We start from the raw sequence: 17,508 nt of genomic DNA, 5'->3' as shown, positions 1-17,508 counted from the left end.
GGAGGAGGAGAAGAGAAGGAAAAAGAGGAGGACAAGGAAGAGGAGGAAGAACAAGAGATAGAGGAGGAGGAGGAGGACCACAGTAACTACGTTAGTTTCTCCTGTGTTCTACTAACAGATCTCCCGTTTTCTGTGAGAAGGTTTCCCATTCCTTGGGGGACTTGTGAAATTGGTGAGTCATAAAAGCACAGAATTCTTTGTATAATTTGGGTACTCTGGCCCATAAGCAAACTCACTTACAACTGTCCTCTTATCACCATCCTACTTACCTCCTAAGCCCTCCTCTGCAACATCTAACTGCCCATCTAGTCCCCAGGACAGATTTATTTTAGTCCCATCATGGCTCAAGTCCAGGCCCAGCACTGTGTAATATGGACATAAGCCCTGTCCTGTCCTGTTCTTTCATTCTTCAAAGAAACATTTACTGAGCCAGGAACTGTTGTAGGAGCCTAGGATCTGTGAACAAAACAGACTGATTCACATTTTCCTAGCTCTTATATTCTAGTCAGAAAGGCAGACATTAAACAACAGACATATAGGGTCCCTGGGTGGCTCAGTCAGTTAAGTGTCTGCCTTCGGCTCAGATTATGATCCCAGGGTTCTGGGATCGAGTCCTGCATCAGGCTCCCTACTCAGTGGGACGTCTGCTTTTCCCTCTATCCTTCCCTCCTGCTCATGTTATCTCTCTCTCTATCAAATAAATAACTTTTATTTATTTTTTGGTTTTAGTAGTACATTATTGGATTTGATTAATATTTCTTTTAGAATTTCTGCACGTATTTTCATAGGGCAAATGGAACTACACTTTTCTTTTCCATATTTGGTTTGGGAATTATGATTATACTAAGCTTCATGAAATGACCTGAGCAGCTTTTCCTCTTTGACTTTATCTCCAATAACTTGTAACAGAAAGAGTTAACTCTTTCCTGGAAATCTGGTAGGGCTCACTTGTAATTCCATCTGGGCCTAGGGTTAGTTGGGAGGAGAGGGCTTTGATAACTATAACAAAGACTATTGGTTTATTCAAATCCTCTACTTTTTTCCTGCCAACTTTGCCATTTTCTGTTTTTCTAGGAATTTATTTTATCTAGGCTTTCAATTTTATTAGTAATTATATCATACTTTTATAATTTTAAATATCTGTGGTGGCTGTATTGGTTTCCCCTTTTAAAAATTCTATTTGGTTAATTTGCAACTTTTTTTTCTTAATCGATCTAATCAGAGTTGTAGCTACCTTATTCACTCTTATTTGAAGAAGCTTCTGATTTTTATAATCTTCTCTACTTATTTTTTTCCTATTTCATTGATGCCTTCCCTTGTCTTTATTATTAAATCTCTTCCAATTATCTACTACTGAATGACAAACCACTCAAGACGTAATGGATTAAGACAGTATATTATTACCTCTCAAGGTCCCATGGATTCACTGAGCACTGCTCCATGAGGCTTTATCTTTTCATAATATGGTAATGGACCCTTCAGACTACCCAAAGGGTAAGCATTCCAAGAGATCCCAATGAAAGCTGCATGGGGACCCATGCGACCCAGCCGCAGAAGTTTTAAAACATCATCTCTGAAGCAAATTACCAAGGCAAGCCCAGGTTCAAGGGCAAGGCGATTGGACTTCATGTCTAATGTGAGGAGCAGAAACTGTCTGCGAGAAAGGGAGGTATAGGTGGGAGCTACCTTGTAAAATCTCATTATATGTTGTTGTTGTTTTTTTTTTGATGTTTGGCTTTTTTCTGACTTACTGATTTAAATACTTTGCTTTTGTTAAGTTGTACTTGTTCCTGAATAACTATATTTTAAACTATGAATTTCACTCTAAGGGTTGGTATAGATGTTTTTCTACTGACATATAATTAATACTAATATATGTGGTATTTTAATTATCATACAAGATAAACATTCCTGAATCTCTGTTATGATTTACTTTCTAACCCATGTATTATTTTGTTTTTTAAACAAATGACATATTTAGCTCTTCTTTCATAATTCATTTCTAACTTCATTGCATCATGGCTAAGAAACATAGTCTGTATGATACTGAACCTTTGGGTTTTACTCTCTTTGGTGGCTTAACAGATGGTCTGTTTCCTCAATGTTTTGTTTCTCTGCAATGACCTTCTGCAGTATAAAATTCCATATATCCAAGAGCTTGAAGTTACTATTTGTATTTCTCGGATCTATAATGATTGTGCTTATATTTTGTCTGCTTGTTATATCAGTTTCTGAGCTGGGTATGTTAAAATCTTCAACTACAATTGTTGATTAATCTCCTTCCCGCAGTCCTATCAGTTGTTACTTCATGCATTTTGCAGTTGTGAGGTGTAGGTGTGTTCATGATGATGCCAACCTTTTGTTCTGTTGTTTCCTTTATTAGTCCTGTTACTTTTATGAATGCACCTCTTCCCTTATAGCATTTGGGTTGAACTATATTTTATTAGCTATTATGACAGAGGGCTCGATCTCAAGCTCCTGAGATCATGGCCTGAGCTGAAATCAAGAGTCAGATGCTTAACTGACTGAGCCACCTAGGCACTCCAAGGGATAATTATTTTAAGACTAGATGAATATGAAAAACAAATGAGAAATTTGGGTAATGGGATTTTCAATTTCCCTTTAAAGCTAATATAAACTCTAGATTGGAGGCAAAGAGAAAATCAGTGAGTTAGAAGATACTATGTAATGTAACAAAGAGAAACAGAGAGAAAAATATGAAAGGGCAGTTAAAAGACATAGAAAATGAATTGAGAGGAGTGACCATGCAGTCCATAAGACCAAAATGCAGGGATTGAAGGGAAAGAACTATTTGGAGGACAGTGACTTATATGGAGACAGGAGATGAGTTTGCAAGAGAAGTTATAACCCAGGTCCCTGCATAAGGTGGGAATTTTGAAAATCTTTATCTTTTTCAAGGAATAGCTGGCCTAGGTCACAGGGAGACGAACGATCAAGTAACCTGTTTTAGCTTGAGCTCTAGGTTAGGGGGAAAAAATGTCTTTCTGAGAATTCATAACCATGGGCCTGCCCTCACACAGGCTGGAGTCTGAATTTATACTGTCATGACTCAAGAACCCAGGAGTCCGGAAATTATGATAAAAAGTTGTTCCAGGCTAGTAATACCCTGCAACACTCAGCAGAAGCAAACAAAAAAGCCCGTCTAGAGTGACACCCCCTTAACCAGGTTGCAACACCGAAAACTTCACAGAAAATGAACTCACAATCCAAAATCATAAAATACATGAATAACAACTCACCATGAACAAACATTTACAAAAATCAAGATTAGACCCCCAATTATTTCATGTGATTAAAATGATTAAAGAAAAAAAAATTAAAAACAAGAGAAAAGAACAAGAATGATCAAGCAGATGTGAAAAAGAACCAAGTATAACTTTTAGAAATAAAAAAATATACGGAGAGATTGGCTTAACCGAAGCTATACCGATCTGAAAAAAGAATTAGTGACGATTGGAAGTCCTATCTGAGGAAATCACCAAGATTTCAGTATAGAGCAATAAAGACATAGAAATATATGAAATTAAGAGACAGGGAAGCAATCTTCTCATGCAGAATAATTCCCAATAATTTCTGCAGACATCCCCCCACCCCATGGAGATGGAGTATAACTCCCCAACCCTTTAGTGTGATCTGTGCTTTGTGATTCCCTTCCAAACAGTACAGTAGAAATAGAAAGATAAAAGTAATTTTGTAGTGGAGCAACTTGACCTCACTTGATGAACGTAGACATCAAGAGGGATTAAGCCCTTTTGACCACAGGTAGTCTCGATATGATGTGATGAGAACGGTACTTTAAACATTTGTGATCTTTCTCCCAAACAATCATACTCTCAGTCTAATCATGAGAAAAACAAGAGACAAACCCCAACTGAGGAACATTATACAAAATACTGAATACTGGAGCAGTACTCCCAACTGTGAAAGTCATTAAAACAAGGAATAATTACAATGGTGTCTTAGGAGCTACTCAACATAACCTAATCTATTTTAACCAGCGGAGTGCCAAGGTGGGCATGGAGGTGGGAGGAGCCTGTCCCTGGTAGAGGGGGTACACTGTCCGTAGAGAATTTAAAAACAATAATAATGGGGACAAATGTTGGTGTGCTTTTTATTATCACATGTATTGGCAATTCTAAACAGGGTGGGCAATGAAAAGATTCTGCGCTGGCCCGAACTGTTCACAGCCACCCCCTTCCTTCCCCTTCAGTGGCACGATCCTGACTAATACAACTGACAAATGAAAGTAAGTGTTGACTGGTTTAAAAATACACACAAGTTTCGGGGCGCCTGGGTAGCGCAGTCGTTAAGCGTCTGCCTTCGGCTCAGGGCCTTCGGCTCAGGGCGTGATCCCGGTGTTCTGGGATCGAGTCCCACATCGGGCTACTCCACTGGGAGCCTGCTTCTTCCTCTCCCACTCCCCCTGCTTGTGTTCCCTCTCTCGTTGGCTGTCTCTCTGTCATATAAATAAATAAAATCTTTAAAAAAAAAATACACACAAGTTTCAAAACACAAGTTACAAAAAGGTGAAAGAAAATCATTCAAAAACAGTAACAGGGAAGGAGAGGGCACATTCAATAGGTAAACTGTCTTTGTCTTCTTTAGGGGGACAACAGACTGTGATGAGGATTTTAAAAGAGACTACGATTGGAGTGTGAGAGTTTTATTTATTATTTTTTATTTTTTAAAGATTTTATTTATTTATTTGTCTGAGAGAGGCAGAGCACAAGCAGGGGGAGCGGCAGGCAGGGCAGGCAGAGGGAGAAGCAGGCTCCCCGCTGAGCAAGTAACAGATGGATGCAGGACTCCATCCCAGGACCCTGGGATCATGACCTGAGCCAGGGCAGATGCTTAACCCACTGAGCCACCAAGGCATCCCAGAACGTGAGAAAAAGTTTTAATGCTCTATAATATATCCTTACTTATGTTTGCTGATTTGGTTTAATGTGCTTTACCAATCATTTATACTGTTGATCTAGCTTTAAATAAGTGGGCCTGATTTGATTTTACTGTTTTTTCTTCCTCTAATAGTTATCCTGACCTGTGTTAAACTTCCTATTGTCTCATCATTCAGTCACTGAGCAACCTAAAAATGTTGCCGTTCAGGTACACGCACATTATTATGTTGCTAGAGACTTCGTTCCGTTTGACCTGATGATCAGATAGCCAGGCCCTCAACATAGAGCGGCTGCATTTTCCCACGCTGAATCTTAATGTAGTTTTACACATGGCTTTCTAAAGCCGGAATTCTCAGGAGCAATAGAAGGGTAGAGCACTCGCTGGGCATCACTACTTCCAGGCTCTTAAGTATGTATGGGTCAGATCATGCAGAAGACCTCTTGGGGTGAAAAATAAAATTTTTTTTGCAGGAAGGCGGGAGGGATAGTGCATGATTCAAGTTATGATTTTGTACCTAAGGACATTTCTAACTTTAAGAAAACCCAGTATCTAAAAATCCAAACTTTTAAAACAAGCTAAGTACGTAGCATTAGACACGAGGACTCCTGGACTGACAAAAGGCTTCACCTGGAGGTTACCTTTTAAATAGCCATCTACTCCTTTATTCTTTCTCATTGTGTTTCAGAAAGCCGTTTACAAATTTCAGGAGTCTATAAAGGTGGCTTTTACACAGTAGTAACTCTGATGGTAAAAAGCGTTTTTAGAGAAACTGGAAAATACAAGTATTTTAAATGTAAAAATCATTTGTAATTCTAATGTTAATACTGCCACCATTCTTCCCGGATTCCTCGCAGTTTTTAAAAACACCTTACGTACCTGGCGCTGTGCGTCGGTTTTTAGAGCCTGCTTTTTCAGCCCTCGGGTTCCGCGGCGCAGGAGTGGCCAGCCCAAGCCCCGCCTGGCAGTGCGGAGCCGCGTCCGGTCCGCCGCTACAGTTTATCTTTCTGCCGCGAAGCAGCTGTGGAGTTGCCACTGGCTCCGGAGACACTCCTCCTTTCTCCCTTCCTGCTCCACCTCCCTAAACTTTTTCAGATTCAACAGCAGATGGTTTTTTTAGCCGCCTAGCGAGCTCCAGCCCTCCCACACTGGCTTCAAAACGAAAAATCCCCTAAAAGTAGCGGTAGCATCTGGGGGAGGAAGGCGGCCGACTGTCCTAGAACCCGGAGGCCGAGGCCCCCAGCTGCACCGACGGTGCGCGCTCCCGCCGGGCGCGGCCCTCTCCCGCCCCCTCCGGCGGATACGCGCCGGGGAAAGCGCGCGGCCGCGAGCCCCGGGCGCCATTTTGGAGTCGCTGTCTGGGCCGAAGCGGTGGGGTCCTACGCGGTGGCCGCGGCTCGCTGAAGGAGTCTTTTGCGGCGACAGGGGGTCCCGGAAGAAGGACGCGGACCGCGTGCTACTGAGAAGGGAGGCGTCTCCTGGAGCAGCCAGAGCCGCAAAGGTGGAGCCGCGTTGGCGCCCGCCGCGGGACCAGAGCCTCGGATGCGGGCGGAGCGCGGGGGGCCGCGGCGGCGGGAGCGCGAAGCGGGGCTCCCGGGGGGCCTCATGTGAGAGCCGCGGGACCAGCCGCCGCCGCCGTCCCCGGAGCCCGGGGTGGTGTGTGGGGGAAGCCGCCCCCGGCAGCAGGTAACGGTGGAGGGGCAGGGCCAGGGCCCCCTGAGACGGCGGGGCTGGTGTAGGTCCGCCGACCTTCGTGGGCGGCAGGGCGGGTAGGAAGCGCGGGCTCCGGGCGCGTGCTGGGCGCCCCTCGGGAGCGTCGGGCTGGGCGCGGCGCCCAAACCTTGGAGCCTGCTTGGGGGCGTTTCCCCGCGATGCCTGCTTCAAAACATGTCAACAAGGCGTGGTGCGTGTGCGGGCTCGGGGCCGCTGTCGCCGGGTTTTATTACCCTTGGCCGGGATTGGTGACAGGCACCATAGAGCTTGCGCTGTGCCAGGCTCGTCCCGGCGTGGGCTGTGCCAGTGCGTGTAGCTTGAAAAACGGGAGGCGTTAAGATGTCAAAACAGACTGCCCAGTGTAGAGCGCGTGAGAAACGTCAGGGAGAGCCAATCAGGGTAGGTGGTGCAGGAGGAGGGAACACTCCGGCCCCCGTAGCCAAGTGGAAAACTTGGCCAACTTGTGATGAGCAGCTTCGCGCCTACCTTAGGCGTGGGCAGCGTTTCAGGTGGAGTTGCAGAGATCAGGAAGCAGCCTATTAAATGATTGACCTGCATCTCCAAGCTAAGAGGTTAGATTACCTTTATTTTGTTGCTGATGATATCCAATCCAGTGGCCCAGATCTTTTCATTAGGGTCTTTTTTCTCCTTCTTTTGAAATATTTATAAATATGCCATCCACTCCGAGTTTTCTACAAATAACCGCTACACACATTTTCACCACCACACTCTTCCTACCATGAAGTTTTGAGAATTACTCTCTTCCCACTGTTTTTTTTTTTTCTTGTATTCCAGCTGAAGAATGCAAATTAATTTTGATATTAGTCGAAGCAGAACACAAACGGAAAGGGAATGTGTTGCCAAAACAGGCTTAAAGCCCAGTACAAATGGCTTTTTAAAATTACTACATGCACAGTTTACGAAAAGTGCTTAATACAAATGGTGGACACACAGCTGAGTGTTCTGGTCAGCTCTTCTAATGAACCGGTTTATTGCTTCTTTCAGAGTGTATGGAAATGTTAAGAGTTCAGTAACTCCCTGTGCTGCCCAACTAGTCTGTAGTTTTTCCTCATTAGTGTTTTTTTTTTCCTTTGGTGCATCATGGTAATATCGGTCCCTACCAGATATTCTTGGGGCTTAAGTTGCATGAATTATTTGGGGCCTGGAGAAGTTGCAGTTTGACATGGAACTGCTGGAGCCCTGAAGAATCCTGATTTTGGTGCTTTGCAGTCTCATTGACATTTATTGTCCAGTTTCCTCCTCTGCACTCGTCCTGTTGGAATGTAAGGGGTGTTCTCACTTTGACTAAAAGTAGGAGATAGATACTCCATTGACATAAATTTTTTAGACTGGTGGATGCTCTGAATTGTTTAACTTTCTATACAGCAGAGCTTCATGTGTAAATAGATTTAATACTTTTGGAAGCAATATAAATTTTTCATGAATAAATGAGAACATCTTGGAAAAAATTGATGTTTAACAATTTTATTAGGTGCCTACAGTGTTCTTTTTTTTAATACATGAATGAGAATAATAGAACCATTTTTATCAGCATTTGGCCTTGCATTTTTTTCTGTTGCTATATATGCTATAATTCTGACATATTACAGTCATATTACATATGACAACTTGTAGACTTTTGTTCAGCTATTCATAAACCAGTAAGTGCTTAAAATATACTTTGATGATCATACAGTCTTATATCTAGACCAAGAGATATTATTCCTCAGTGTTGCATATGTCATTTTTATATGTCACCTTTTTTCTCCCCTCAACTTGGAACGGTATTGAAACATACTTTATTTAAATTGACAAAGAAAAGTATTTATTGTTAGCATCAGGAAAGTATTAGCAAAGATAATTGTGTAAATAAGGCTGTCATTTTATTTTTGTTTATATATCCCTATATTCTAAAGTAAAATGAATCATTCCATCTGTAAGTTGAATAATTATGGTTTTAGAAGATTTTCTCCAGAAACAGGCAATCAACATTTTATAATAAGGAGTAAAAATTATAAAGACAGCTTCATTCTTTTTTTGAATCTCTGCATCTCAAAATTATGAGTAGTTTTAGAAGGTCAAAAGAGAAATTATAAGCCAAGTTATGAGTTTGCTGGGTAGCTCTTTGTTCTTTGACCCAAATTTTCTATGCTAAAATTAAAGTAAGCCTTCAGGATAAGGTAGAATCGAAAAATGGGTCATAATGACGGTGTTACCTCAACCTCTAGTGGGACATTATTACTAGAACAGGTTTTTTTTTTATATTAAAGATTATATTGTAGATTATACTACCTTTTCTCTAAACACATTAAAAAATGTATTCTTACATCACACGCAAGTTTTAATCTTCCATGAAACTTCTCTCTTGCTATCACCTCTGTCATTCTGTTTTCTCCTTTCCTCTCCCTTTACTAGTCGTTTACTTTAACTCACATTGTTGGAAGTAGGATCAGTGAGGACTGTAGTTCATTTTATTGCACATGTGCTAAGACCTCCTGGGCAGATTTTAATGGCATGAAGGCCAGGGGCCTTTGCCATTCTGTTTCCTTCCAGCCCCTAGTCCTCTTTCACAAGTTTTGCTAGCTGCTGGATAGAGAGAGTCTACAGAGACATATTTGGGTAAGAGTCATGCATATGCACATCCTTCATCCCAAACAGGAATCAAATTTTTATACACTCATATGCCAGAAGAATGAAGTTGGAGCCACAAGCCATTCTTTCCAAAAGCTGTGACTCCAAATCCAAACCACTACTCTGCCAGAGCTATTCTCTAAAGATAAAAGTGTTGCAGGCCTAAATAGGGGTACTAGTGATTGGTCTACAATTACTCCCTTTAGTTTGGAGCCTGTGGTACTTTTCCAAATAACAAATCAAAACAAGACCTTTTTATCTAATTACAATGTGATTCATTGACATTAAAAGAAATGTGTATAATAAAGAGAAAGGCATAATATTGGCAAAACAAAATTCACCTATAATGCCACCACTATTATAATCCCATTATTATATTATTAATACAATACAGTATAATCCCACTCACTTATTATAGTTACATTAATGTGGTGTATCTACTTCCAGTGTGTGTTTCTCATACATAAGTATGTGTTCTTGCACTTTCTCACACATACTTCATTTCTGTGTCATACACTGTAATGTCTTTAATGCTGGACTGGTTTCCTATACCTGAGCTCAACATTCTGTATCTTCTTTCAAATCCTAATACTATTTAATTCCTCAAAACAACCCTGTGTGTTGTTATCCCCACTTCACAAACTGAAGCGCACAGGAAGGTCAATTTGTTCAAGGCCACATAACCAATGAGAGGTAGAGCCACAGCTCAAAACCCAGGGAGCTTGATTTCAGAGCCCATTCTCTTAACCATGCTACTATTTTGCAGCAAACACTGTTTCAAAGAAACAAATGGAATGAAGGTAGTACATATACACAGAATAAATACATACCTAGTTCAAAAAAAATACAACTTAAGGTAAACATTGCAATAGTACCTGATGTGTTAGAAGAAGCCACATTTTGGACCAAACAGTGCATTGTAGGGATGGATTTGCTTATTTAAGCAGAGATTGGGTCTGACAGTAATGCGTATCACAGACTATTCAGTGTGGAAAGATCTGTTGGCTACTTAATTCAGATCCCCTCTAGAGGTTTTTGGGACTGTGGTCTCCTTGAATTTAAGAACTCATATATAGCAGATATCCTTAGATGACTTTCAAGAAACCTTTAGGAAAGTGTCACTGTAGATTCTTTTTTATATTCATTTTCGTTGACTACAATTTTTGAAATACAATTCTTGGTTTAGTTTCAAAATCATGATACTTCCCCTCCCCCAAGTAGTACAGCATAAACACAAATGTTTAAAAACACCTGTATAGCATTTGTAAAATAACAGTTGGTCTCCACTGGCATTTTTCTTTATATTTTGTTTTGATATTCTCCTTGAATTACTGGCCCAGTTCTTTCTGCATGTTTGTGTTTCTATTTATAAACATATGTATGCATCTTAGTGACAGAATGAGTATTGGATTTATTTTTATTCAAAAGTTAAGTATGAAAAAAATGATGCATTTTTCTGAATAGGATGAAACGAGGAGGAAGAGATAGTGACCATAATTCATCAGAAGAAGCTACTACAGAGAATTCTAAGAAACTGAGGACTACAAATGAGCATTCTCAGACTTGTGATTGGGGTAATCTCCTTCAGGACATTGTTCTCCAAGTATTTAAGTATTTGCCTCTTCTTGACCGGGCTCATGCGTCACAAGTTTGCCGCAACTGGAACCAGGTATTTCACATGCCTGACTTGTGGAGATGTTTTGAATTTGAACTGAATCAGCCGGCTACATCTTACTTGAAAGCTACACATCCAGAGTTGATCAAACAGATTATTAAAAGACATTCAAACCATCTGCAATATGTCAGCTTCAAGGTAATACTTAAATCCTTCTTTTAAAAAATAAAGCTTATTTTGTTTTGGCTTTTTTGTCCTAAACCAGTATGTGTTCCCCTGTCTTTAAAGTATTGCCTTTTTAGAGAAAGTTCTTAAAGATTGAGAATTACTGGGGCGCCTGGGTAGCGCCGTCGTTAAGCGTCTGCCTTCGGCTCAGGGCGTGATCCTGGCGTTCCGGGATCGAGTCCCACATCGGGTTCCTCCGCTGGGAGCCTGCTTCTTCCTCTCCCACTCCCTTGCTGTGTTCCCTCTCTCGCTGGCTGTCCCTCTGTCAAATAAATAAATAAAATCTTTAAAAAAAAAAAAAAGATTGAGAATTACTGCATACAGTAGAAGCTGTCAGAAATAATTATATTTGAGCTAAATTACTCCATTGAATCATAATTAAAAGAAGAGAAGCAACTATTAAATAAGCATAAATCATTTACCAAAGCTCTCAGGCACATTGAATTATTGTAAATTTTAAGAAAAAGAAATATACAATAAAAAATGAGATTATGATTGACTAAAACATAATTGCTACTACTATTTAATAGGGATTGAATTCTGCTTATTGATGGCTTTATGATATGGGGTCTTCATAGATAAAGGAGATACAGAAATATTATGTAAAAGGTTAAATTGAATATATTTCAGAGAGAAATAGGAAAAGGTGTGTGGAAGAATGCCGAAGAGAGCAGTTTCTTTTCATTGCCAGAAGGGACATAATGGAATTCATGCAGTGATGAGAGAAATGAAGTGGGGTCACCTTTTGAGATATCTAGAATAGTTGAAGGAATCATAGTGGTTTATAGGAGTACAGAGGCTTATGATGTTTTGTTCTGAGGGTGAGTAATGGAATGTAGACATATTTACTAAACCTTTAACATACCTGACAGTTGTTGAAAAGTAACACAAGGAATACCTGATTACCCAGAAGTAGCAGTTGTTAAATAGGTCATATTAAACCTAGATAAAGCAATGGTTCTTAACCCAGAGTTCTTTGCCAAAACTAGTCTTGATTGCTCTCAAGGGTGTCATTCCTTCTTAGATGAAGATACCTGCTTATTCTTCCATATGTGTCTGAAGAGTAGAGAGCTGGTGATGGGAATGGTTGGGTGCATTTGGCCATCTTCCCAGAAAAACGCGCAAAGGCACTTAGGCCACTGGGGGTAGGATTGCTAGGTTTAGCAAATAAAAATAGAGGATGCCTATTAATTGAATTTTGATTTTAGATAATTAGCAAATAATTTTTAGAGTAAATGTTTTTCATGCATTCATTACTTAAACAGATGTCCTGTATGTTATCTGGCAACCCTAACTGAGGGTCAGGGTGAGGGAGTGGTGAGAGAATCAAACAAATCCGGGAACTCCTCGAGTGTTGTCCCTCCCCCCACCTCCCCATGAAGAAACTTCAAGAGCCTTCCTTTGGTTTCAGTCATCTTTGCGTTGTCTAAGAGTAGTCTAATGGTAAATTTGAGAAAAAGATGAGCATAATACCTTAATCTCATAGTTCTAAAGACTACTTCCATCCAGGGGATTGGCTGGGTCAGTGTTACTCTTTTACAGCCATGTGACACAATTCAGCTGTATCCGACTTGTATAACCCTCACAAAACCATCTGTCCTATAAGTTTAAACGTTTTTATTTTCCTGAGAAAATAATTCCTGATTTACCAAAAGAGCCATACCGTAAGATTCTTCTGAGCTCTCCTGATTATATTTGTGTTCAGTTTATCACTAACTAGGCCAGACAGGCTCATAGTCAATTATGAGTATAGAACAGTGGTTCTCAAACTTTATGTACATAATAAACACCTGGAGTGCTTGTTGAGACAGATTTGTGGGTCCCACCCCCAGAGTTTCTGATTGAAATGATCTGGGTTGGGCATGAGAATTTGCCTTTCTAACTGGTTCCCACGTGATGTCGATGCTGCTGGTCTAGGGAGCATTAGGAACCACTTGTGTAAAAATACTTAGCCAAAGAAAAGTATTATAAATAGCTCTGGAACAGTCCACCAGTTTTACAACCAGCTCTTCAGAACATTTTTGGGTTAAGGTAATGTACATCAATCTGGAAATGAAAGTAATATTACTTTTAACTATTCTCTTTTAAGATGTTTTTTAGCCCAGGGAACAACTTCCTCTTTGATAGAAGAGCTCCTTCTCATATCCTACAGGAGTTTTTGTCCATATTACTCTTCCCCCAGGAAATGTTCATGTGTGGGAGCAGCTACTTCTCATTTGGTTCAGATTTTCATGCTTGACTGGTCAGATGTCCTCATTTTACTTCACATTCATCTTTCCATTAATATCATTAATGATGAATCCCAGGTTGTGATTAATTTGAACATTTTGAGTAAATATTCACTTCCTGGTGCCTTGGAACATGTGTACCATAGACACTGTATTTGCATGATAGAATCAGATCCACTATTGTTTTTTCAGAGGTTATAAATTCATGTGTTCCATTAGGTTATATATTATACAGTCAGTTTGGAATAAATCAACTTAAAATCCAAGTCCTTTCAACATTAAGTATTTATTGTATCATTAACAAAATTTAAGTCTTGACAATTGCACTTAAAATTTTTCAGGGAGACTCAGAAAAGGCTAACATTGTATGTGAGGGTGTATGATTGAAAGAATAAATACTAATTCTTTGTAATGTAATAAACTAATAACTGTTTCTTGCTTTTGTAAAATTAAGATTACACAGAGAAATGTAAATGTATGAATGACTAAATGATGTGTTCTTTTTTAAGGTGGACAGCAGCAAAGAATCAGCTGAAGCAGCTTGTGATATATTATCGCAACTGGTAAATTGCTCTTTAAAAACACTTGGACTTATTTCAACGGCTCGGCCAAGCTTTATGGATTTACCAAAGGTATCTGCTGGTTTTGTGTTATTGGCAGTTATGGAGAAATTGAATGAAGCCCTGCCCATTTCTTGTAGTGACAGTGGGGAGTATAAGAAAAGTAGTATATGCAATGGAAAACTAGTTACTATTTAGATTGTTAGGCAATAAGATTTTTTAAAAAAGCTTTTCCTTTTTCTGATCACCTTGTGCTTTTTGATGGGAGAAGTTAGAGTGAATGAATTTGCAGAGGGTTCAGCAGGACATACTAAAAGAGACTAAGTAAAGCTGAGAAACAAGCATATTAGAAAAAAGACATAGCAGCCCCTTTTTGGACTTTCAGAGCAGATTGGTGAAATTACAATCAAAGAAAAGTAGACAGTGCCAGTAGTGAGAACAGGTATAGCTTACTTATAAAATCTTCTGGTAAATGTGTAAAGATATATTCTTGAGCAAAAATTAGTGCCACTTGGATTCATAGATTTTAAAGAAGAAAAAAAAATTTTTTTTGGTGAAGTTTGAACTGTTTATATTCATATATATGTTCTAACATAATCCTGCATGTAATTAGATGGTGTCTCTAATAACTAGTCTTTTAAAATAGAAAAATAGTGTAGATTTATTTAGTTTATTTTTTAATTTTTATTTATATTTTTTAAAGATTTTATTTGATAGAGCACAAGCCAGGGGGAACAGCAGGCAGAGGGAGAGGGAGAAGCAGGCTCCCCACTGATCAGGGAGCCTGATGCGGGGCTCAGTCCCACAACCTGGGGCTCACGATCTGAGCCAAAGGCAGACTCTCAACCAACTGAGCCACCAAGGTGCCCCTATTTATTTAATTTAGAGAGAGAGCACACTCAAGTGGGAAGGAGGGGCAAAGGGAGGGGGGAGAGAGAGCATCCCAAGAAGACTCCCCACCCAGTGCAGAGCCCAGTGTGGAGCTCGATGTCATGACCCTGAGATCATTACCTGAGCTGAAATCAAGAATCAGATGCCCAACTGACTAAGCCAGTTAGGTGCCCCAAGTGTGCATTTTTGAAAGGCAATTGATAAAGGCCCCTGAGTATGTTAGGGGTTAGCATCCAACAATAATTTGAAAGTTTTTTTTCAGAGTACACTGCAAACTAAAATACAAATACCCATTTAATACACCTAACAGTTTAATTTACTAGGATGATTCAGTAAGAAATAGTATTAAATTGAGTGTGTATTATAACCCAGGTGGTGATGGAATGGAATATCAGTAACAAATGTATCACCAGTTGATTACAAAGTCTTAATTTTATTTTTTGAGAGAGAGAGAGAGTGAGCAGGAGAGCAGCCAGGGTCAGAGGGAGAGGGAGAGAGAGAATCCCAAGCAGGCTCCATGCCTAATGTGGAGCCCAACGTGGGGCTTGATCTCATGACCCTAAGATCATGACCTGAGTCCCCTCGTGCCCCTTAATTGATTTTTTAAAACATTCTTTACATATATTTGAGATAAAATGTTTTCCTCATGTAAGATAAGGGAAATGGGTAAGATACTCTGTTCAACATTTTAAGATTCTAAGTACGTGAGTCAGAGCACTGTGGTTCTCATACTTAATGTGCATGAAAATCACCTAAGAAACTTTGAGGTTTTGGATTACTTTCCCTATGCTGAATTTTCCCCTCCTATGAGCAATCCAGGAGATTCTGATTAAGTCAGAGCACTAACTTATATGGGAAATGATATGTTCTGAATTTATTTTCTATGTACATAGCATAGTTAAAAAACAAATATATAGTATAAAACATACCATATTAAAAGGTACGCTGAACAAATTTAATTTCCTTTTTTCTTATTACTCAGGATTATCATTATACATATCTAGTACTAGTACTATACTTTCGTAGTTTTTTCTTTGGATACTATGATGCATCTAGTAGGATGGCTTCCTTCCCTAATTAAATGGGTCTAAGATGCTTATATTGTTCTCCCCCCACCCACCCACCCCCACCCCCATTTTGGCTCTTGTAGAAGATTGAAATAGGGTGTTGCTATATGTTGGAAATCCTGGGAGAACTGAAGAGAACATGAAAGAAGTGTATTTGACCAGAGGTAAATCGGAGGGAAATGGGAAAAAGGCAGTGATACAGTCATGAGTATACTAATGACATGTGACTGTACAAGATATAATTGAGTTTGATGTCAGAGTATTAGGAGGAAGATGGGGCGCCTGGGTGGCGCAATCGTTAAGCGTCTGCCTTCGGCTCAGGGCGTGATCCCAGCGTTATGGGATCCAGGCCCACATCAGGCTCCTCCACTATGAGCCTGCTTCTTCCTCTCCCACTCCCCCTGCTTGTGTTCCCTCTCTCACTGGCTGTCTCTCACTCTGTCCAAAAAATAAATAAAATCTTTAAAAAAAAATGTATTAGAAGGAAGATACTAACATTTATTTTATTATTTTTTTAAGATTTTATTTATTTGACAGCGTGAGAGCACAAGCAGGGGGAACAGCAGAGGGAGAGAGAGAAATAGGTTCACCTGATGAGCAGGGAGCCCGATGCGGGGCTCGATCCCAAGATCCTGAGATCATGACCTGAGCCAAAGGCAGACACTTAACCGATTGAGCCACCCAGGCGCCCCAGATATTAACATTTAAATAGGTCAAAATTTAATTAGTTAACCACTTATTTAATTGTAGGGGAAAATAAAGTTAGGGAATGTGACCACAAAAATGGTGTTTCATTGTACTTTCTTGGCTGTTAGCCTGCCCTCATTCCTTTTAACTGCTGTCGTGAATTTATAAAGCTAAATGGAGGGTGAGGATGGTTATGTAGAGGAAGATGTTGGAGCATATGTTTACCTCTCTTTCCTACTCCTGGATTCTTTGTCCATTGGTTTTAGCTGATTCCAAGTTACATAGTCTGACCATGCTTTCATTCCTGCTATCCTACAGTGGCTCCTTTAGGTCAGATTCTGTGCCCAACAGATAATTACATGTATATAATAAATGCAATAATAATAATTGGTCCATTTGTGGGAAAATACATTAGAATAAAATGGCTTGAAAATATTGTAGATAATTTAACATATTTAAAGGAGTTTTAAACTTGGAATTTTATTTAGGTATGGTTTTCCTTATTTTAGAATCAGATTTTTTATGAGTTTTATATTCCCAGTGAGTCTTTCATAGCTTCTGAGTTGATTTTTATTATGCTTTTTAATGATTATGCTAATAATTATTACTATTTTAATAGTCATTACTATAAGACCAAAAAAGAATGTAGTTCAATGTTATAAAACACTGGAGTAGGGTTTCCAGACAAGGTGATATGAAGTATCTGAGAGGTATTCTCATTCTGGATTCTGTAATTTGCCTTTTTACTTACCAATGATTGTGATTTAGAGACACTCACCCTGAGGCTTGAAATCTCTTCTACAGGTAAAAAGATTTTCCTCAACGATAGCAAATAGTCACCTCTCTTTTTTACCGTATCCCCAACAACAGAGTGGAGGGATGCTCCCCCTAAAACAGTTATGGAATATATCATTAGGGTTCAGATGAACCATATGTGAATTATATGAACACCCCTCAATTCTCATTTGTGAAAA

General features: G+C 39.7%; 1 protein-coding gene across 2 annotated transcripts in view; it reads left to right on the top strand.

Moving 5' to 3' along the window:
• The first annotated feature begins 6,282 nt into the window (after nucleotides 1–6,282).
• The window catches only part of FBXL3 (F-box and leucine rich repeat protein 3), a 26,303-nt gene continuing 15,077 nt past the window's right edge, over nucleotides 6,283–17,508 (top strand). The window contains exons 1-3 of one of the 2 annotated variants that reach the window (XM_040623695.1): nucleotides 6,283–6,603; nucleotides 10,726–11,074; nucleotides 13,839–13,961. In XM_040623695.1, the coding sequence (XP_040479629.1) occupies nucleotides 10,727–11,074; nucleotides 13,839–13,961 (471 nt within the window). In that variant the 5' untranslated portion in view covers nucleotides 6,283–6,603; nucleotide 10,726. The remainder of the gene's footprint in view (nucleotides 6,604–10,725; nucleotides 11,075–13,838; nucleotides 13,962–17,508) is intronic. The other variant, XM_040623701.1, reaches the window with a different exon arrangement.

The sequence above is a fragment of the Ursus maritimus genome, unplaced genomic scaffold, assembly GCF_017311325.1.
Source record: "Ursus maritimus isolate PB19 unplaced genomic scaffold, ASM1731132v1 scaffold_10, whole genome shotgun sequence".
Lineage (NCBI taxonomy): Eukaryota > Metazoa > Chordata > Mammalia > Carnivora > Ursidae > Ursus > Ursus maritimus.
This window is presented reverse-complemented; position numbering and strand designations above follow the sequence as displayed.